The sequence below is a fragment of the Typopeltis vanoorti genome, chromosome 12 (genome assembly GCF_054136105.1).
Source record: "Typopeltis vanoorti isolate ZY-2024b chromosome 12, IOZ_Tvanoo_1.0, whole genome shotgun sequence".
NCBI lineage: Eukaryota > Metazoa > Arthropoda > Arachnida > Uropygi > Thelyphonidae > Typopeltis > Typopeltis vanoorti.
Window position 1 is genome coordinate 61,556,406 of NC_143560.1, and position 22,341 is coordinate 61,578,746.

General features: G+C 35.5%; 1 protein-coding gene across 1 annotated transcript in view; it reads right to left on the reverse strand.

Annotated features, from left to right (window-relative positions):
- Nucleotides 1–22,341, reverse strand: part of jbug (filamin-type immunoglobulin domains fbug) — an 879,391-nt gene that overhangs the window by 539,611 nt on the left and 317,439 nt on the right. Inside the window, exon 16 of the mRNA XM_090401914.1 lies at nucleotides 6,874–6,957. Coding sequence (XP_090258040.1) covers nucleotides 6,874–6,957 — 84 coding nt within the window. The remainder of the gene's footprint in view (nucleotides 1–6,873; nucleotides 6,958–22,341) is intronic.

Genomic DNA, 22,341 nt, shown 5'->3' on the forward strand with positions numbered 1-22,341 from the left:
ATGAATACCTTATGTGCAGCAAGAATAAAGTATATAATATAATAAATACAATTCAATAATGCACTGAGTAATGCAAATAATAAAAATTTCACCAAGTCCTATCAGCTGCTGCAATATGACAGGGGCAATCCTGAGCAGAATGGGAAAAGCACATCAATAATATATATTCCTGGTAGGCTTACTCTAGGAGTGAAGATCTTTCCACTGTGGCAAGCTAAATGTTAACAGGTGAAAAACAGCATAGATCTAGTGGACCAGCCTGGCAGTGTTAGATATATTTGCAAGTGTGGTCAAATGATGAAAACAACTGCAAAGCTGTGGTGCTGAAAGCAAGAGGAAAAGAGGAAACCACTGTACTATTTCTTAAACATATTACTATAGAGAGGAATCTTCAAACCATAGCCATGAGTTCTTGGCATTCCTTTAATGTATCATTAAAGGATCATTAAGAGGATCAAAGCAATGAGGAAAACAAAGCAATGAGGAAAAAAAAACATAGAAAATTATTGAGCGAGAGAGACAAAGAAACTAGTGATGTAGGGAAATATCAGTGAAGACTGGAACCTGGAATGTTAGAACAATGTTGAAAGTAGGGGAAAAAGAACAAGCCAGAAAATAAGATGTTTCATGAGTTAGTGAAATCCGAAAGAGGAGAAGTGGCAGTTACTGAAGTGGAGACTATACTACTGTCTATTTATAGTGGAGGAAAAAAGGACAAAATGGTGTGGGTTTGTTACTAAGAAAAGCTGGGATTAAAAATACTTACCACCTGAATGACAAGAAGAAATACTGATTACAAACTTAGCAGCAACCCCAGTGAGCTTATCATAATTCACGTGTACATACCAAGTAACCCTGTAGATGATGAGACAGAAAGATACATGACCAACTTGAGGAACTAATAATATTAGTTATATATTACAATGGGAGATTTTAATGTGATGGTTGGAGAAGATGGATATCAAAAAAGTGGATGATATGGAAAAGGTACGAAGAATGAAAGATGAAAAAGACTGTTAATTTTTTTATAAGCAAAATGTCTTCATAGTTGGAAATGCACTTTTTGAAGTATACCAAAATCACATTATACATGGAAATCACCAGAATGACTAAATACGAGTCAAGAAGAGATACAAAACCAACTAAAGTCACATGGCTGACTTAAGTTGGTTTCTGTATTTTCCAAAACAAAGTGATCATTCACTATTTCAGAAGCTGAAAGAGAGCGTTCATTCACTTGAACGCTCTCTTTCAGCTTGAACAAATTGTTATTGCAAATAAAACATAAAAAATATGTAAAATAAGGAAGACAGAATATTAAGCTATCAAAAATCTCAAATAACAAATGAACTTAAAAAAGCAGATTACATGCTTAAGATGAAGTGAGAAAGACATTGATTATACAATTGACCCTTGAACAAAGCAGAGATTAGGGGAGCCAACCCCCCCCCCACACACACACACACAACAGCGATTTTCAACCGGTGTGCCACAAGAGGTCTTCAGTTATGTCGAAAGATTTATGAAAACAAATTAATTGAAAGAAATAATGTCATAATTTACGCATTTATTTATTAGTGTCTGGTCTTCCATCTTCTTGTGTGTGTAAATCAATCAAAATTATGCCTATTTTTTGCCAGATCATCAAAAAAATTAAAATAATATATCTTTAGTGTGCCGCAGAATTTTAATAATTAGTCTAGGTGTGCCATGTTATGAAAAAAGTTGAAAATCACTGCCCCACACAGTTGAAAATCCACATAACTTTTGACTCCCCAAAAGTTTAACCACTATTAAACTTTTAGTTTAATAGTGGTTAAACTATTAACCACTATTAAACTAAATAGTGGTTAATAGTTTATTAACCACTATTTAATATATTAACCGCTATTGACTGGAAGCCTTACCAATAACATAAACAGTCAATTAACACATTTTGTATGGTATGTATGCATTATATACTGTATTCTTACAATAAAGTAAACATGAGAATAGAAAATGTTATTAAGAAAATCATAAGGAAAAGAAAATACATTTACAGTACTGTACTGTATTTATCGATACATAAGTTTATGTCGCCTGTACACAAGATGAATTGTCTGTCTATCAGTACCTACATCAATATTGTCTTATATGATATAAAACACTGTACATTACTAGCACTAGACATCAAAAATGAAAAAGAAATTCATTTTTATTTATAACTATAACGATTCATGCACCGATAATGAAAAACCAGCAATATGATTGCTGTAAGGTAGCCTAGCCTATACACTAATGAATGAATTGTTATAAAATTTTTATTTTATGCTAACTAATTAATTTATAACATTTAATTTTATGTAGTTATGATTTAATACTGCATCTTTACATTTGTTTACATTTCTCTTGAGTGTGAATGATGCCATATATTGTTACGATTCATGCACTGATAATGAAAAACCAGCAATATGATTGCTGTAAGGTAGCCTAGCCTATACACTAATGAATGAATTGTTATAAAATTTTTATTTTATGCTAACTAATTAATTTATAACATTTAATTTTATGTAGTTATGATTTAATACTGCATCTTTACATTTGTTTACATTTCTCTTGAGTGTGAATGATGCCATATATTGTCTGTAAGTGTTTCTGAATGTAAGTTTTGATAAATTTTGACTTTCTATAATAGATTTGTACATATTTTATGGTAGTAAACTATAAAATAGACTAGTATCTACATATATTTTATGCATTCATGACATACCTAACTTTTTCTTAATTTTTTTGATATTTCTAAACTATGCAGTTCATTGTGAATTTTTTCAAATTGTCACAAATCTCAAAAAAAATTTTCGAAAGTACAAAAATATACTTACAAAAAAAACAATTAATTGGAAATTAAAGTAGACATTTTTCACTACTTTTCTACATAATTTCCGCCACTGTTCGGGTATCATAACGGGACACCAAGAGTTGTATACCTTTATCGTAGAAGGTTGCCACCTGTGACGCAAACCACATATTAACTGCTTCTTTGACCTCGTCATCATCGTCTTGAAACCGCCGGACACCAAGGAAAGATTTCAGATATTTGAACAGGTGAAAGTCACTTGCCACAAGGTCAGGACTATACGGAGATGATGAAATTGTTCCCAGCCGAAGGTGGTGAGAAGTTGTTGTGTTACACCGGCCGAACGCAATCACTCATTGCGTGTTCTCCATAAATCTCAATAATTTGCCGATGAATATCAGCTGCTTTAATGTTCCTTGTATTCAAGAAATGGATAACTGACCTAATTTCACATGCGGCGGGCGATTCCATTTTCTTAGGCATTATAAATACGCACCTAGACGCGTACACATTGAGAGAATGTCTGAAAATGGCACCAACACCTTGCTAACGAATCAACAAACTCAGCATGCATGCACACCATTGCGATCGCAGTGCTACAGTGAAAATATTTAAAAACGGAACTTGCTTTCTGGGCGTCCCTTGTATAAGTGGACCCATGCAGTCCAAACCCATGTTGCTCGAGGGTCGAGTTATTTACAAAGGAAACAAGGTCACCAGGCTAAGTATTAGGATACAAGATTATAACAACAGAAGTCATGGATTAAACCTGATATCAAAATTGGAGATGTTAATGTCAGCTCTTTGCTTTATGCGGACGATGTTATACTTCTAAATAAATCTGCTACAAGTCTGCAACATTCCTTGACTAAATTGAATAACTGTTGTAATAGATATGGTATGAAGGTCACCAATAAAAAGACAAAAACAATGAAAATAGGCAGAAACACTGAAAATATCAATTGCATTGTGAATGGAGAACCGACAGAACAAGTGAAACATTTCAGCTACTTAGGCATGATTTTTAGTGAAGATGATAAATTAACTATGGAAATAGACAACAGAATCAACAAAGCTGGTATGGTAGAAAGTCGACTGAATAAATTCATAAGGAATAAGAGAGAAATTAGTCAGAACACTAAATTAGCTGTATACAAGACAGTGTTCAAACCAGTTTTAACTTATGGATCTGAGCACTGGGTCAGAAGTAAAACACTTGACCAAAGACTGCAGATATGAGAGTCCTGAGAAAGATTAGGGACATGAACAGATGGCATCAATGGCAATATCATATTAAAAACGAGGATATTAGGAAAGAACTTGACATTGTCAGCATCCAGGAATGTATCAGAAGAGCTAATCTCAGGTGGAATGGTCACTTAAACAGAATGGGCGAGGAAAGATTAGTAATCATGTAAATTTTTCATGTAGTACTATCATATCCTGTACACCCCTTGAGGGTATATGGCAGGAATTTGATGATGAAGTCATGGATTGCAAATGAGATACTTCATTTAACAAAACAAAATAAAGCAAGGAAAAATAAGACTACAGAAAGAAAGAAATAATATCAGAGAGTGTGGAATAAGATTAAGGAAGATTACAAAAAAAGGAAAACTGGATAGAAGAAATATGTAAAGAAGATGAACATAAAATAAATAAATTGCAACTAACAAGGTACATTAGATAACTGCTGCATATACCCATGATTCCAAAACAAAAATTACTCACTGATAATAAAGACACAGCAAAGCGATAGAAGAAATATCTTGAGATATTTCTTCTATCTAATTTGACATATAATGTAAAATATATAAAGAGTGAAATTATCAAATCAATTATCAAACTGAAATCTAGAGGAAGAGATGAGATAGTGACAAAATTTTTTAAAATGTGAGAGAGAGATGCAACACAGGAAGCTTTATTTAAAGTGATTAATTTATCAAGACAAAAAAAAAAAAAAAAGTTAATGAAAGTTTGGTAGTAACAATATCAAAGAAAGAGAATGTAACAGACTATAAAAACCATTGAACAGAAAGTTTACTCAATCATGCTTCAAAAATTAGACTGAATTATAGTAAAACAAAGAATAAAATCAAAAATTGAAGATTAGTTAGATGAAGACCAGTATGAATTCTAGAATGGAAAGGGAACTTGAGAGCCACCTCTAGCCTTAAGAAAAATAATAAACCAAACAACTGACATAAATAAATCTGCATGCTTTGTATTACAGATTTGGAAAAGGCATTCAGTAATATACAATGGAACAAGCTTTTTTTCAAAAAAAATGGAATCACCCAGAGATACAAAAGACTAATTAAGAAATTGTAAGCCAACCAGAAAATAAAAACACGAATACAGGAAAATGAAGCAACCAGAAGTAAAGATGTAAGATAAGGTTGTGAATTATGGAATCACCTGGAGAGATTAAAGACTAATTAAGAAATTGTATGCCAAGCAGGAAATAAAAATATATATACAACAAAATAAAGAAACTATAAAAGTAAAGATGTAGGACAAGGTTATACACAATCACTCTTACTTTTCAAACTGCATATAAAGAATATAAAGAATACAATAGAAGCAATAAAAGAAGGAATCATGGTGCCAACTATAGGTCAAGTACAAATAAATATATGATACATTTTGCAGATAATATAGCTGTTTAGTGAAGAATGAACAGGATTTTAATTTATTTAGAAGAGATTATGTTTTATTTCATTATGAACATAATATAAATGCAGTGGAAACTAAAATAATGGTGACAAGTTCAAAAGAACAAAATAAGCTAGACAAAATGATGATTAGAGATAAGAAAGTAAAATCATTCACATATCTTGAGGAACTATTCAAGAAGATTATTCTTATTATTATTTATTATCACGACTCATCGAGGGAGGGCACCTACTCTACAACTCTGTCTCCACCACTCAGTCCACCAACTACGACGAACTGCAACTACCATCATCATCATCATCTACACCAACGCCATCTACCGCCCATCAACACCACTAGTATTTTCACAGACAATCACAAACATTCATGCCCACAGCAGGGTTCGAACCCATAGGCTTTTCACTGGATAGCAGATACGCTGACCACTCGGCCAACCAGGCTGGCAGAAAAAACCTGGGAAGAAATCTTATTAGAAGATTCAAACCCAGACCATCTGCTTAGCAAGTGCGTGCCACTGACACTATGCTACCGAGGCTCAAAATGAGAGATGGGAGATGTAAGTTGGAAATATGAAGAAGAATTAACTATGCAAAAAGAAGTATTAAAGAAAAAGAGGTCATTCATTAGATGTAAGATAAGACATACAAAAATGATTTATAAAAAAATTTTTTGGAGCATATTATGTGGTTGTGAGTCTTGGACTATTAGAGCAAAAGAGTTGAAAAATAATGGAGGCATTTGAAATGTATGATGTAGAGTAAAGAGGAAATTGGTGAGAAATGAAAACCAAGTAAAAATCTTATGTGAAATAAAAAGAGAAATATATTTCAAAGAAGACAATTATAGGAAGGAAAAATGAAATTCGCAGACACATATGGAGACAAAAAATGAATTGTAAACATATTAGAAGAGAGGATATCAAGAAATGAAGAAGAGTACATCCCAAATATACATTATTAGAGAGGATGAGCTTAGATTAACTGAAATAAGTTAATGAAAAAAAAAAAGGGGGGGGGGGATATGAAGGAACTCACCATCCCTTAGAATGATGAGTATATAGAGAGAACATTAAAAAAGAGTAGAAGACAAAAGAACTTCACAACTATTTACATGATGTGGAGATAGTAAATATATATATATATATATATATATATATATAATGTCATGTTAACATGGCTGTATGCTTTCTCTGGGATAGTAATAAACTGTACGTACAAAGTAATTAGTTATATTATGGCTGCAGTTCAATTTAAAAATTTGGATGAAAATATTTAATTTTTGACATTTAGTGATGCTCTTATAATTTATTATTATGGTAGAGTATTTATTTTAATTGACACATTATAATTGATTCAACTTACCAACTTCAAATGCAGTGAACTCCACATGATAAATATCATTATGATGGTCTAAAAGTCTATACTGAATGATGTTTTTAGAGGGACCTTGAAATAAGAAAGAAGAGAAAAGGAATCAGCTTTATTACTTAGTGCATATATAAATGCCAAGCACACTATTTAGAAAAATTAAAGAAGAAAACTTAAATGTATGATAGGCATCCTCAGTACATTAATAATGGAATGTAGGCAAACATTTTACAGCTATAAATTTATTTCACGTAAGTTTAAGTTAATCTTTCTACTTTTTCTAAGTATGTCAACTTATGTACTTATATAAAGCAGCCAAGCACACTATATTTAACAAAAGTACTGTTTATTATCTTAAATGAGTACGCTGGACTTTCTACAGGGAAAAGAAACACTGGACTGCCTACAGGAAACCAGTATGAAGACCACAGAATGTGACCAGATATTAAAAAAAATTCACTATTAGGTGAGCTGTAATACTGGTCATCAACCAATACGTCTCATGAAACTAATATATCAGTTAAGATTATCCCCAATTATATATGGATGATCTTACTCTTATGTACTATCAATTATTTCCTATTCTTCCTTCTTTCAAAGATGCTTTTTTAATTTTTTTTCCCCTATTTATTATAATACTATATACATGCACAAAAATAATAAATGTTCCACAATATTATGATCTATCAATCATCTAGATATTATCTTGACAAAATTACTGACATTAAAAGTCAATAATCCACAATGCAATTAATAAAAAAATAACAATAATAATAAATACATAAATAAAAATATCACTTTACTGAACAGAAATGACTGCATATTAATCAACTCTTTTCAATAAGATTTTACCTCTTTATCTCCCCTGCTTCCTCCCAACAGAGAGTTTATGTACCAATGACTTCTCTTTTTCCATCTGCATTGATCCAGCAGATAAACATGATAAAACATATGCTATTACCAACAATCTTACACAAGTGTTCCCAAGTCTGCACTACAAAATTATTCCTTTGCATAAGGGAGGTTTTCTAAGACTACAGTAAAAATTATAGACCAATCAATATCTCAGGCATGGTGGTAAAAGTATTAAAAAAATTGGTAAAAAAGGGAATTCAAGAATGGGTAGATAAAAATATGATACTGTATGAGAGTCAACATGGTTTTTTGAAGGGTCAGTCATGCCTTAGTAATTTACTAACTTTTTATAATAGAGTAACAGATGAGTTGGATAAAGGAAATGGCTACACGATGATTTTGTTGGATTTTGCAAAGGCATTTGATAGAATACCACATAGAACTCTGTTATGCAAATTAGAACAAATGAGGATGGATATGACACTGGTTAAATGGATAAGAGAGTGGCTACCGGATGGATATCAAAAAGTGGTATATGGAGGGCCAGAATCCAGGCAAGAGCAGTTGACTAGTGGTGTGCCGCTAGGTTCAGTGCTGGGACCACTGTTGTTTAATTTGTACATAAATGATATAGGAAATAACCTGAAAGGAAATAATTAGTTGTTTGCTGATGATGCAAAATTAAGTAGAGTAATAGTTAATCAAGGTGATGTGGAGAGCTTGCAGGATGATTTAAATAGGCTGTCAATATGGGCAAAATATGTATATTGGGCTGTCAATATAGGCAAAAAATAAATAGGCTGTAAATATGGGCAAAAGTTAACGAGTGACAGTTTAATGTCAAGAAATGTAAAATTATGCACTTTGGAATAAATAGATTACAAGCTGTGTATCACATTGATGGCATTGTACTGCAGGAAATAGATGAAGCTAGAGATTTAGGAGTGGTGGTAGACAAAGAATTAAAGTGTAGAGGACATATTGCTAAGGTAGCACATAAGATTACTTGGCCAGTGAAGAACACATTAACAAGTAGAGATAAGGAAGTTGTAATTCCTCTTTAGAAGGCCTTGATACACCCACATGTGAATTATTTTGGCCAAGTCTGGTCCTCCCCTGGGTTTCTTGGGGATGAGGAAGCAGTGGAGAGGATTCAGAGGTGAGTGATCAAGATGATAAGTGCCTTTGGAATGTTCCCTATGAGGATAGATTGAAGACGTGTGGATTGCAGAAGTTGGTTGATAGGAGAAAAAGAGGAGATATGATAGAAATATTTAAGTTGCTTAAAGAATTTTATATGACAGATGCAGGGGAAATGTTTCAGCATTTGGCTAGAGGGACCAGAACAAGGGATCATCCCTGGAAGTTGAATAAAGATGTGGTCGGTAGGAGTGTGAGGAATAGATTTTTTGCTTGGAGAGTGGTGAATGAGTGGAATGGGTTGCCAGAGTCAGTTGTGAGTGCTTTTTCTATTAATAGGTTCAAGGAGAGGTATGATAGATTGTGTGGGTAGATTGAGTCTTCAGACTCCATGGAAGTGCCTGTATAATAATAATAATACCAAACAATCCTAACAACTTTCTGAACACCCTTGATCTCCTCCTAAATAACAAGCCTTTTAAGTATAAAAGTCAAGCTTTCCAGCTAACAACTTAATATTCTAGACAGATATTCACATAGAAACTATAGGGTCTTCTTATTGTCTGGCATCATAAGAGTGCAAATGGGATGATCTTCATAATTTTTGCAACTCAGGCATATAATTGTCTCCAGTTTTCTGACAGCAGCATTAAATGAATAACTAAAAGAACTCTTACAAGTGTAGAAACATTCATGCCCCATTTTACTTTAAATTCTCATCTCTGATTCTCAAGCTTTGCTTCTTCAAAAAAAGTATGCGAAGACTGTTTAAAAAAAAAATCAAGTATGTCACAACTAGCTTTTATCAAAATCTCATTTTAATTTTCTGCCTAAAAAAAAAAAAAAGTTTAATATAGTTGCAATCAAATTAACAGCATTCAAAACGATTTAAATGAGCCAAATGCAAGAACGCGGCATCCAAATGGCACTTCTGCATTTTGGTTTTGTTTTTCAATATTGATAATTTTTGTACAATCCTTCAAGTTTTTTTTTTTTTTTTTTTTTAAACAAATGGGCAGATGATTCTGACTTCTTAATTTGCTTCCAACTTTTGTATTGACAGTCATGCTAAATAACCTCTTACTAATCCAAATCCAAATTTAAAACATTCAGTCTATTCTCATTTTGATGCCTATTGTTCGACAACTGCCCTAAAACTCTTCCATTTTGTTTTGCCTTTTGTACTCTTTTGAGTCATGGAAGCAATCCACTAACAGCCAACTTTTATTATATTAGAAGTGCATGGGAAGTGATCAAAGGATGTCTGAAGAAAGCAGTATTAAATTGTATATCCAGAATCAGGAGGAAAAATCAGATGGGAGTTAAATGAATGAGCAGCATCATTGACCTTTTAACAAGTTTGTCCAAATATATTGTAATAATTATTAATTATTATTTTATTAATATGTCAAACTGTGCCAATTGTAACGTTTTTATAATACATAGATTTTTGTTTGTTTAAGTGCACAACTTTATTATTTTTTTTACTTTTATGTTTTTCCCCTCTTACTTCGTTATTTTTGCATCTGCTTGAGCTTGTACAAAATTCTTATATGCTTTAATCTCAAACTCACTTATACTACCTATTATCCTACTTCAGCCCGTTCATAATCTACTTAGCTTACTCTCCCCTTTTCAATTTCATAAAGTATACTCTTACACATAATAGTAACATAGACTGAGGAAAAGCCTCTGGCTGGGGCAAAATCCTTAACCTAGGTAGCTGTAATTCTAATGTATTAATCCTTAAAAATTTATTTTTGTTAACAACTATGCCATTAAAGATTGTGTAAAAGAATTTTCTATCTTTCCTTACATACAAGAGAATAATTTAGCTAAGTACGTATAATAACCCTCAAATCAATTTTATCTCAAGCAACTTCAAATTACTCAGCTGTTACTTCTCTTAGGTCACACAGGTTAAATTTGTTTTTGTAAGACAGTGCATTGGCTAACAAATATCAGGCAAGCTATTAACAAAACAAAACATGTTTATTATAGCTAACACAATTAATATACAAAAGTAATGGAATATATCACATGCCTGACTTTCCACACATTTAGTAAGACAATTCACTTAAGGTACTAAACAAAGAGACCTTTCACACTAAACATAGTAGACACGTGGATGGATTTTTAACAAACATATCCCTGCTCTCTATCCTATTAATACATACATACATACATCTTCAAGGCCCACCTTTCCTAATTGGGTTGTGGGGGCAACAGCTGCAAGAGGAACTTCCAATGGTCACGATCCTATGGTGAGATTCCCAAACGTGTCCACCCAAGGTTTTGGATATAATCTATCCGGCGAGTCCTTGGCTTTCTACGTGGCCTCCCACCCTCTGGCTTGGTAGAGGACCTGCTGAGGGAGCCTCTCTTGTGGCATTCTGACCAGCTGCCCGGACCAACATAACTGTGATCTCTCAACTTGAGTATTGAGGGTTTCCCAAATTGAAGAGCTTCTGACTCTGTCGAGTCTCGTCATCCCCGCAATCCCTCGAAGGAACTTCATTTCAGCCGCTTGGATTCGTGTCCACATTCTTTCTGCCATTACCCAACTCTCGTGACCATAGGTGAGGACGAGGACATAGACTGTATTGAAGACAGCCAGCTTTGCCTTCTGGCTTAACTCCCGCTTCAATACTACCGAACAGCCAATCTCCCACAATATTGAGCTTGCTAAGCCAATTCAAGCATCTAGCTCTATGTCCCATTTTCCATCATTCGTGAATATGAACCCAAAGTATTTAAATTTCTCCACCTGCCTCATTGGGACTCCACTTACATGCAGAGTGCACTGGGATGGTTGTCTTGAGACCACAAATGTTTCAGTTTTGGCCACACTGATCATTCCGGCGTCTGCACAAACAGCTACAAACCTATCCAGGGTCCACTGGAGGTCATCTGTGGAAGAGCTAAGCAAAACTAGGTCATCTGCAAAAAGCAGATGTCCAATGCTACATCTTCCAATTCTGACACACTCACTGCCTCGGCTGTGCCTATCAATCCAGTCCATAAATATTATGAAAAGTAGGGGTGACAGAACCCTTGGTGGAGGCCAATGGAGACTGTGAAAGGTTCAGACTTTGTGCTGTTTACCCTGATGCAAAACTCTGGGCATTCATACAGGGACTTGATGGCAGCTAATAGTTGGCCATCGACTCCATACTCCTGTACTACTTGCCAAAGCTTATCCCGAGGAACCTGGTCATATGCCTTCTCCAAGTCCACATCTGTGGAGGATATCCTTCTCGGTTGTTAAAAGTGCACCATCAGAGGCCTTAATTGCCCTTGCTGTGCACGATTTCCTCCCTCGAAGGCGGCAGATTGTCTGCCAGAATACTTTGTTTGCATTTGCATAGGATGAGTCTAATCTTTCTCCAAAAGGATTCCCAAGCCTTCTGCTTTGCTGTCTTTACTGCCTCAGCAGCAGCTTTTCGTGCCTCAGCATACCGCAAACGCATCTCAGGTGACCTGACCCTTAGTTGGCCATCGACTCCATACTCCTGTACTACTTGCCAAAGCTTATCCCGAGGAACCTGGTCATATGCCTTCTCCAAGTCCACATCTGTGGAGGATATCCTTCTCAGTTGTTAAAAGTGCACCATCAGAGGCCTTAATTGCCCTTGCTGTGCACGATTTCCTCCCTCGAAGGCGGCAGATTGTCTGCCAGAATACTTTGTTTGCATTTGCATAGGATGAGTCTAATCTTTCTCCAAAAGGATTCCCAAGCCTTCTGCTTTGCTGTCTTTACTGCCTCAGCAGCAGCTTTTCGTGCCTCAGCATACCGCAAACGCATCTCAGGTGACCTGACCCTAAGCCATCTTAGGTAGGACTCCTTTTATGCCCACAATTTTTTTGGACACTTCTTGGTTCCACCAAGGTGTCCTTTTCTCACTGCCCGTTGCAATGCCCAGCTGCTTTCTGCCACAGCATGAGAGTGCAGAGGCAGTGACAGCTGTTCTGAAGCTTCCACTCCTCCTCAACATCTGCATTATGCTTGGGAATCTCTTTGAACCTGGAGGAAACGTCATCTGCAAAATTCTTCCTCACAGCCTCATTTTTCAATGCCTCCGATTATACGTGGTATAGCTGCTTAGGCCTACCAGCGTTGATGGTAGCATCTGGTTTCTTAAGCTGTAGAGTGCACACAACAAGGTGGTGGTCAGTTGACAGTTCTGCCCCTTTTCTCACACGAATGTCCAACACTGAGGAAAATAGGTCTGCTGAGACCATAAAGAAGTCAATCAGAAACCTTTGTTCTAGTGTATCCCTGTACCAGGTATACTTATGGACTTTTCGATGCTGGAAGAAGGTATTCATTATGGACAAGCTGTTAGTACAGCAGAGGTCCAATAATTTTAACCCATTTGCGTTAAGGTCAGGGGTGCCGTTCCTCCCAACCACACCCCTCCATGTCTGGTCATCTGTTCCAACATGTGCATTAAAGCCACCCATTAGCAGGACTGATTCCATGTCTGCCACCCTGTCAAAAGCAGCATCCACTTCCTCTAGGAAGGCAGAGTATTCTGACTCCAGATTAGGTGCATAGGCTTGCACCACAGCCAAATCATGGTTTTTCATCTGAAGCCTTAACACACATACCATTCCCCCCCCCCCCTCATGGAATCCACTCAGCAACACAGTCTGACAGCTGGGGGCTTGTGAGTATCCCCACACCCGCCTGAGCAGACATTGTCGGGCTCACACCAGAGTAGTAGAGATTCCACCCCTTATCCAGGTCGACAGTTCCAGAGCCTCTCCTCTTGGTCGAAGAAAGCCCGACTAAGTTTAGCCAGTAGCGTTTGGCTTCCTTGACCAGTTCCAACTCCTTCCCTGTCAGAGAGAAGATCTTCCAGTTGCCTAAAGCCATAGTCTGGTGCCGTTGTCATTGCCACATCCATCCTTTTGCAGAACCATTTCTTTGCGCTGCCCCTAAACACCTCCCCAAACGGGTAGCGGGCCCATTGATGGAATTTCCTCTAGCAGAGTGCTGAAGAGTGGTGTCTAAGGGAGACTGTAACATATTTTTCGAACGGGTCCCTCTACCTAAAACCTGAACGCGTCCCTTGGTAACCCTCGCGACGGACGATACGGTGTGAACATTTTTTGATGGCCTGATCATGTTACAGTGTTTGATAATGTCCTGTTAGCACAAGACGAAATGACACAGCAAAATAGGAAAGATTCCCATAGAATACTCAAATGGCATTCGGGGGAAGAAGCAAGGGAGGAAGAGGAGGGACCAGTCTACAGATAATATAACAGATGTATATTACATGAAGTAAGGCATGGTCCAACATCAGGTACTTCGGGTTTGCCACGCCCGTACTCACTAAAGTGAGCCCCTGAGGAATATCCTATTAATTATATAACAAAATTATATTAGACACGTTTTAAGCATTATATAACACAAGCACTATTCAAGTTTACCGTATTCTTTTAAGCACATTCAAACTCGCGTTCGGCCATCTGACCTCTTCAATGCATTATGGCATTAGTTAACTGAATCAACATCTATCATCTGTATACACAATCTAGGCTATTAACATAAAGCAATTTACTTGCAAGTTCACAATATCATGTACAGTCCTGGGTCCAAAAAGGTTAAGGGTGAATTCCACAGGTTCCTTTCTCAATCTAGCACGACGGCTGTGATTGGGCACTATCTGACGGTTGTCGTCTTGCAAATTCCTTCCTTGTAACACTAATGTATTTCTTCGGCGATGTCAGGAACTGGTTCTGCTGCAACAAATCAGCACACATGTGGATCAGTACACTCGTCGAAGAATTTCACAGAAGGCTACCTTGAAATACGGCCTCTTCTGCCAGCAAATTCCCCATGATCTCCAGAACTACTACTCATGAGACCCCGACTCTTCCCCTCCTCGAAAAGCTTGCCACAGGAACAAAAAAAAATAGAGAGAGAGAGAGTTCTTCGCCCCTCGATCTCCACCTTTTATATCATTGGCCATCCCTTGGCCTTCCTTCCAAAACTTCCCAGATTTACTGGAAGTGCCTTTATGTTACCCATGCTTACATTAGGTTTTGGCAGCAAACTCCTATATGTCTTTGACCTTTGAGACTGTTGTTGACCTTCAGTTTACTAGCTTAATCCTTTCTGATCTTATTAGTTACAACTGCTTGTGGTTTTACATTCAATTAATCTTGCATTATATTACAAAATGTATTATATTTCAGTAGGTTACATACATTTCTAATTATATGCATTTTTATGGCCCATGTAAAATCAATATAGGTGAAAAATATTTCTATGTTTCACCACAAGAGATTTTGCAATATGGTATGTCCACAAGACAAGAAATAGTTTCCCAAGTTTATTTGTGTGTTTAGTATTTTAAATTTTAGGAATTTAAATGAAAGTACTCGTGTGGTCGCATTTGATTTCATTTATTTTTTGGGCTCTGCTTAAGATGGAATTTAGATTCTTATTCAAGGGGTGGTGTGTGGCTGGCATGATGTGACGCAAAAACTAATAAAATAAAATTCATAGTCAACTTTTAGTCAACTTTGTCACAGAAAATTATTTAAGAGTTTAAGCAGGAGTTGCAGAAAAGCTGCAGAAGGTATATAAAGAGAATGGTGATCAGCAAGCCCATAAGCAGTACAAAGTACAGGCATGAAAAGTAATCTGCATGATACAAAAGACCAAAGCCATAATTATGAGAGAAAGCTAGTCAATGAGGCCAGAGACAATCTAAAAGAATTCTCTCAAGATGCAGTGAGTAAAAGGAAAAATGACTATGGAAGGATGACTTAAAAGAGTGCTCATGGCAGGGAGGTAACAGATGAAAACAAAGTAGCTGGGTTACTGGCTGCAAAGATGTGCCATCCAGGTGGAGATAATGTAGCGCCAGGTAAGGAGTTTATCTAATCCGCAACCTATCAAATAGTATCGATGTGCTGTGCTAAAGGTTTCAACACCATTTTTTAAGTGAGGACCATCATTTTTTTAATGTTAAACTAATCTCACTAGTCAATGATAGAAAATATCCAAAATAAATGCAGTCATGAATACATTTGAATGTCACAGGTAGGAAAATTCATTAGAACTCAAAAATGTGGTAAAGCAGCTGTAACAAATATCAAACCAGAAGTACTCAAATTTGAAATTCTAAAAATTTGACACATGAGGCTATACTGCACGTTCAAAAAATCAATTCTTGATAATTAGAGCATAAAAGAAAATTCTTTTATGCTCTAATTCAAGTGAAAATCAAGAAAAGGCTGAGGAAAACTGTTGAAGACAAACATGGAGATTCATGACTTATTTAATGATATTAACAAAACCAAATGAACTACAGTCATACCTCGACTTACGCTACCCCGACTTACGTGAATCCGGAGTTACACGGTTTCTTATATGAATGTATTCCCGTCCCGCTTCACCATTAGTCGCCAGTGCTGGCTGCATTCGCCAGTGTCGCATATGCTGTGAACAAGCACTGACGTGTTGCGCACGGTCTCCATTCATACACGATTTTCATAGTCTACAAACCTTGCGATTGTTTAATGATATGTTCTTGATAAAAATTTTATCACATAAAAAATAATAATATCATCCAAAAGAAGCAAGTCCGATTCTTCTACAGCTAGCAAGAAAAGAAAAACATTGACTTTGGAAACAAAACTCAACATTATTAAGGATTTTGAAGGTGGAATGAAAATTTGTGAGCTAGCAAAGAAGTTCGATCTACATGAATCCACAGTAAGAACAATCATAAAAGAAAGGTTTACAGATTTTGGAGGACATAGATTCTAATGACGAACAAATTGTAGCCACAAGGCAAGGAATAAAAAAAATCATTAGCTTGATATGAAGAAATTTTGCATGACAAGAAAAATACATTATGCTGTCAGACGAATCTATTAGATTTTATGAAACCATCGACATCGAAATAACTTTCTTTTTTTTATGTACGAAAAACTACAATTATGATTATATTTCTTAAAAAAATAAGTGCTTTGAAAACCTTTGGTCCCAATTAACTAATATTTTGTATGTTTGTATATATAAATTACATGCAAAATTATACCCCGAGTTACGCGAATTTGACTTGCGCGCTTTTTTGTTGGTCCCACCTACCGCGTAACTTCGGGGTATGACTGTATTTTATAAAAAGATGTTTCATTAACTTGCTTATATTTCCCTGAATTTCAAATCAGCATCATCAGAGCACAACATAGCATGTATATGTGACAGTGAGTAACTGAAACAATACAATTGTAACAGACAAAAGATCTAAAGTCTTATTTTGGCACCCTCTAATGTTGTAAAAAAAAAAAAATTGCAGCTATTTGGAAGTTGCTCTTAAGATAACAGTCTCCCAAATTTTTGGCAAATTAATACAACCATATCTGTTCAGGTTAGGAAAATTCTTCATAGCCATGACTGACTCAAAAATAATCTTTTGGATCTGTAAAAACTTTAAATAGCATATTAGTTTTCTTCCATCTAATCCTGTGTAAAGGGGTGTCCAAAGCATGGTCTGCCAGTCCTGATTGCCATAATAATGCTAGTGAATGTATTTGGAATGACTTCTAATGGGACTATATTGATCAAGTACATATAATAAACAACTATATTATACCAACTAGTTTCACCAACTGTTGGCATCTTCACTTTACAAAACTGATGTAAGGCACTGAAAAGTAAAAAACTGTTACAAACTATAATCAACCGATTCCAATTATATTAAACAAAGAACAGAGCGCGTACAATAAATGCATAGTGTGTGCATGATCTCACTTGTTGTTATTTAGGAACGTTCTATAGTTGGCACTGTAATTCAGTTCTGGTGAGTTAACAGTCTAATAAGAGTCTTCCAGATCACGGGCAAGATTAGTCCTTGGTTCCTGTTAAGGTTTTGTATACAGCAGGCAACTGCTGTTGCTTCTTTAAAAATTCAGGAGCAGAAGTCCTCTTCTATGTAAGGAACTGTGCTTCTATCCCACTCTATATGGTTCGTTCTTGAGAAATGAAAAGCTAACCCCGATTTTTCTTCTCTGTTATTATTGACATCACCAATGTGTTCTTTTTGCCTAATTTCAAGGCTCCTTGAAGTCTGGTCGATGTAATTCAAGCCGCACAAGCAGGGTATGTTGTAAACTCCAGCATATTTGAAGAAAGGATGGCTATCTTTTGGAGATCTTAAGAATTGCCTAATCGTTTCTGTAGGTTTCACTCTTATTTTGTGTGGTCTAAGGAGTCTTGCAATATTATTCAAAACTGTCCCTAAGTATGGAATGACGATGGTAGAAATATAACGTATGTCATCTCGTCTTTGTTGGGGGTCGGAAAAAAGTATCTTGTGGAAGAGTCTTTGAGGAAATCCATTCATGGTATGGTTGTTAGATATCAGGGATAGTTCTTCCTGGAGGTCTTGTTTGATCTGTTGTAAGGAGAGAGGCACAGTTCTTCAGCATGTGTACAATGCTAAGTTTCTGAGAAATATGGTGGGAAGAAGTGAAATGAAAATAACGTCCTGTATTGGTAGGTTTGTGATAAACTGAGAGTTTGATACCACCATTCGTTAGCTTCTTAATTAAAGTGTCCAGAAATGGTAATTAGTTATCTTTTTCAAGTTCTAGAGTGAATTTGATTGTGTGGTGTAAAGAGTTGATCTTGTTTAGAAAGTCTAACAGGTCTTTTTTGTGTGGTTCCAAACAATTAAGATATCATCCACGTATCTCCACCATACTGTGGGTTTAGGGTCTACTAGAGATAAGATTTTACTTTCAAAATCCTCCATAAAGAGATCAGCACAAGATGAAGAGAGGGGGCTACCCATTGCAAGGCAAGTCAATTGCTGATGTATGGTTTTATTCCACACGAAAAAGTTTGATGTTAAACAATGACGGAACATAGAAGTAATATCATGTGGGAGCAAACTTCCCAAAATGTTGATGACTTCCTCCACAGGGATGTTAGTGAATAGAGATGTAACAGTGAATGTATTTTTTATGTTCTTCCAGCCAGATGTCAACAGATCTTCCTGTGTACCCATATTAGGCCAAGTCATAGTCACAAAGAACTTCATACACTCTAGAGCAGTGGTTCTCAAACGTTTTGGAGTCGGGGCGCATTTAAAATCCTGCAAATAATTGTAGGCGTACTAAATACAAATTTCTGAGAAATATGTTATAATAATTAAGTCAAATATTACAGAAAAAAAATAATGCGATAAAAAAAAAATAAGATGAAACATACCTTAAGTTTATTCATTCGTGTGTTTATGAGAAACATGAGCCTGATGTGTCCTAGTGATTGCTTCAATGTTTGGGCATATATTTGCAAGGCAAACTTTCATTTCCTCATCAATACATTGAAGAGTTCCTTTCTTTTTACACTTAATTGTGGTGAGGGTAGAAAATCCTAATTCACATAAATATGATGTTGAAAATTGTAGTAAAATGTTCAAAGCTTTTTTAGATATTGACACATATTCTTCTTTTATAGAAATCCAAAAGGCTTCAAGAGACAATTCCTTATGTTTAATCATCAATCCACGATCAGTGGATATAGCTGCCAGTTCTTCTTCTGTTAATGTTAAATCAAATTCACTTGAAGCTTCTATAAATGGGTTTCTAATCCAATCGTATTGTTCAGTGTTAAGTGATGGAAATAAGAACTCAATTTTTCTTCTAAACTTGTTAAATGTTCAACTATTATTGGAAGTGTTTCATTTATGCAAGTGTTACTTACCAATGGAAACATTTCCAAATTACCTTCAACAGCTTTTCTTTTCCAAATCTGTAGTTTTCTCTGAAACACTTTCATTTTGTCAGTGGATGTGAGAATATTTTCTTCTTTCCCTTGCATGCTAGTATTCAAAATATTGAGCTGTTAAAATATATCGGCCAAATACTATAACCTGGCAATCCAAAATTCGCACCGAAGGAGGTTACAAAAATGTAATCGTTTCATCTCTTCAAAAAACGCAAGAAGTTCTTGTCGTAGCTCGTGTATATGTGTAAGTACTTTCCCCCTTGACAGCCACCTCACCTCAGTGTGTAAAAGCAGCCGTCTGTGTTGTGAATACATATCGATACAAAACTTTTTGAATAAACACAATTTGACAGGTCTTGTTTTAATAAAGTTAACCATCTGAACAACTTGATCTAAAACTTCTCTTAATTTTTCTCCCAATGTTTTTGCCATCAAGACCTCCCTATGAAGAAAGCAGTGAGTTACAACAACATTCTCATTTTGTTTTTTTACAAAATTATGTAAGGCCCTTAACACAGCCAACCATGGAAGGGGCTCCATCTGTACAAATGGCTACACACGGCTTCCATGTTAACTGCCATTTATCAAGATAGCTATTCAAAATGTTAAAAATGTCCTCACCTTTTGTAGACACACTTAATTCTTTGCAAAAATGAAACTGATTTACTATTTGATCTTCATTAATAAAACGGACGAATGCTAAGAGTTGCGCCTTGTTGGTAATGTCTGTTGACTCATCAACTTGCAATGCAAAATTTGAATACTGAAGTTTATTACTACATACATTTTTCTCGATATCAGAAGACATTTCTATAATACACCTGTGAACTGTATCGTTGGACAGAGGAATCTTGCTTATTTTCATTGCTGCTTCATTTCCTAGCATTGTCATGACCATTTTTTTGCATGCAGGCAAAATAAGTGACTCATCTAAAGTATGATCTTTCATATTTTTTGCTATCAGTTCTGATAGACTTGATAAGAAGCGATTTGAGCTTTATCAGAAACAGTCATTATAATTTTAAAAGAATTTGCCGCTTTTGTTTGCTGTTTAGACAATCTCTTGAAAAAACTTACAGATTTATCTTGTAAATTAGAGTGTATAGTTTTAAAATGTTTACTCAATTTACTAGGAAGCAATGATTCAATTGCCATTTTACATCCACATACTAAACATAGCGGCAAAGGATGATCTTCATTTCCGGTACAAGTGAAACCAAAGCTTAAATAACTTTCATTATATTTGCGAGTAGGCCGCGCTTTTGCTTTCTTACTTGCACTTAACTTTTGCTCACTTCCAGAATCTGATTCTTCAATATCACGCTTCTTTTTGAGAAATCTATCCATTTTATTTGGGTGTATTTATCTGAAAATAAGTAATATGCACATAACATCCACTTCCAACACTTTTAAAATCAGTAATATACACAACAAGAATAAACCATATTCTTGTTCTCTTTGCAAGAAAAACTGCTGTTAATTAACATAATAATGATGTGTTGACAAAAAGAGCGGTATATCTGTAATGAAAAGGTATAATAGAGTAACTATATTTATTTTTATATCTGGACACATATTTCTCTGGAATACCACAGGGCGCACCCGGAAATCTTCTAGGGCACACCAGTGCACCCTGGCGCACTCTTTGAGAACCACTGCTCTAGAGTGTGCTAGAGGGTGAAGTTTATGCTTAGACGAGTGGATCAGAGTTTCTAATTTAACATGAGGTTTGAATGTGGTGTGAAGGCCATGTTCCATTAGTACTTTGGCTATCTTTTCTGATGTATACCTCTAATGTAGAGAATAGAAATGGTAATGTTGTGTTCCTGTGTATTAGAGGAAGGAGAAGTAACGGGATTATGTAGTATTTTATATATTTTGTTGGAATTGTAGCCTTTGGCCAAGAAAGTATGGCACAGATATTTGAGTTCTGTGGGCAGAGCTGTGTCATTAGAACAAATGGCTCTAGCTCTGTGTGTAAGTGTTTTTAAATGCCATACTGTTGGAATGGATGATAATGTGATGGTTTATGTAGATATCTTCCTGTATGTATTGGCTGTGTTTGGGGTATGAGCCAAATGGCAAATACATCATCAATGCAGCATAACCATGCTAGGAGCTTGTACGTAGTGGTAAGTACTTTGTTTCAACGTGTTCCATGTAAAAAAAAAAAAAAAAAAGGAGGGGGGGGGGAACATAACAATACAAGTCATCTGTTTGTAGATTTTTCCTCCCCCATGTAAAATAACCTGCATACATGGCGAATTTCAATAATTCAAAGATATCAGGGGGAAATTTAGATGTGATCAAATCAAGAATGTCTATTAGCAGTACAGTGGTAAATAAAGAGGCAACATCAAAACTAACTATTATGTCTGAATTTTTAAGAATATGATTTTTAACTAGTGATTTCAAATGGATTTTAAAAATTATTTCAAACTGAATTTTTTACAACTGTTCGTTCACACAAAATGAACAAATTAATCCAAACACTCGCATTTTAAAGAAAAAAAATTTAATTCCCCAAGAAAATAAATACAAAAATTGAACTCCAACTTTGCCTAATAATTTATGTGTGCTCCTCTGTTCCTAATAAGTTCATTAATTTGCTCAGGCATGGACTTTACCAACAATAGGACACATTTTTTCTTATTTCTGCATCTCGAAACCATACTTTTATAATGAATTCTATTAAGTTATCCTTTGTATCA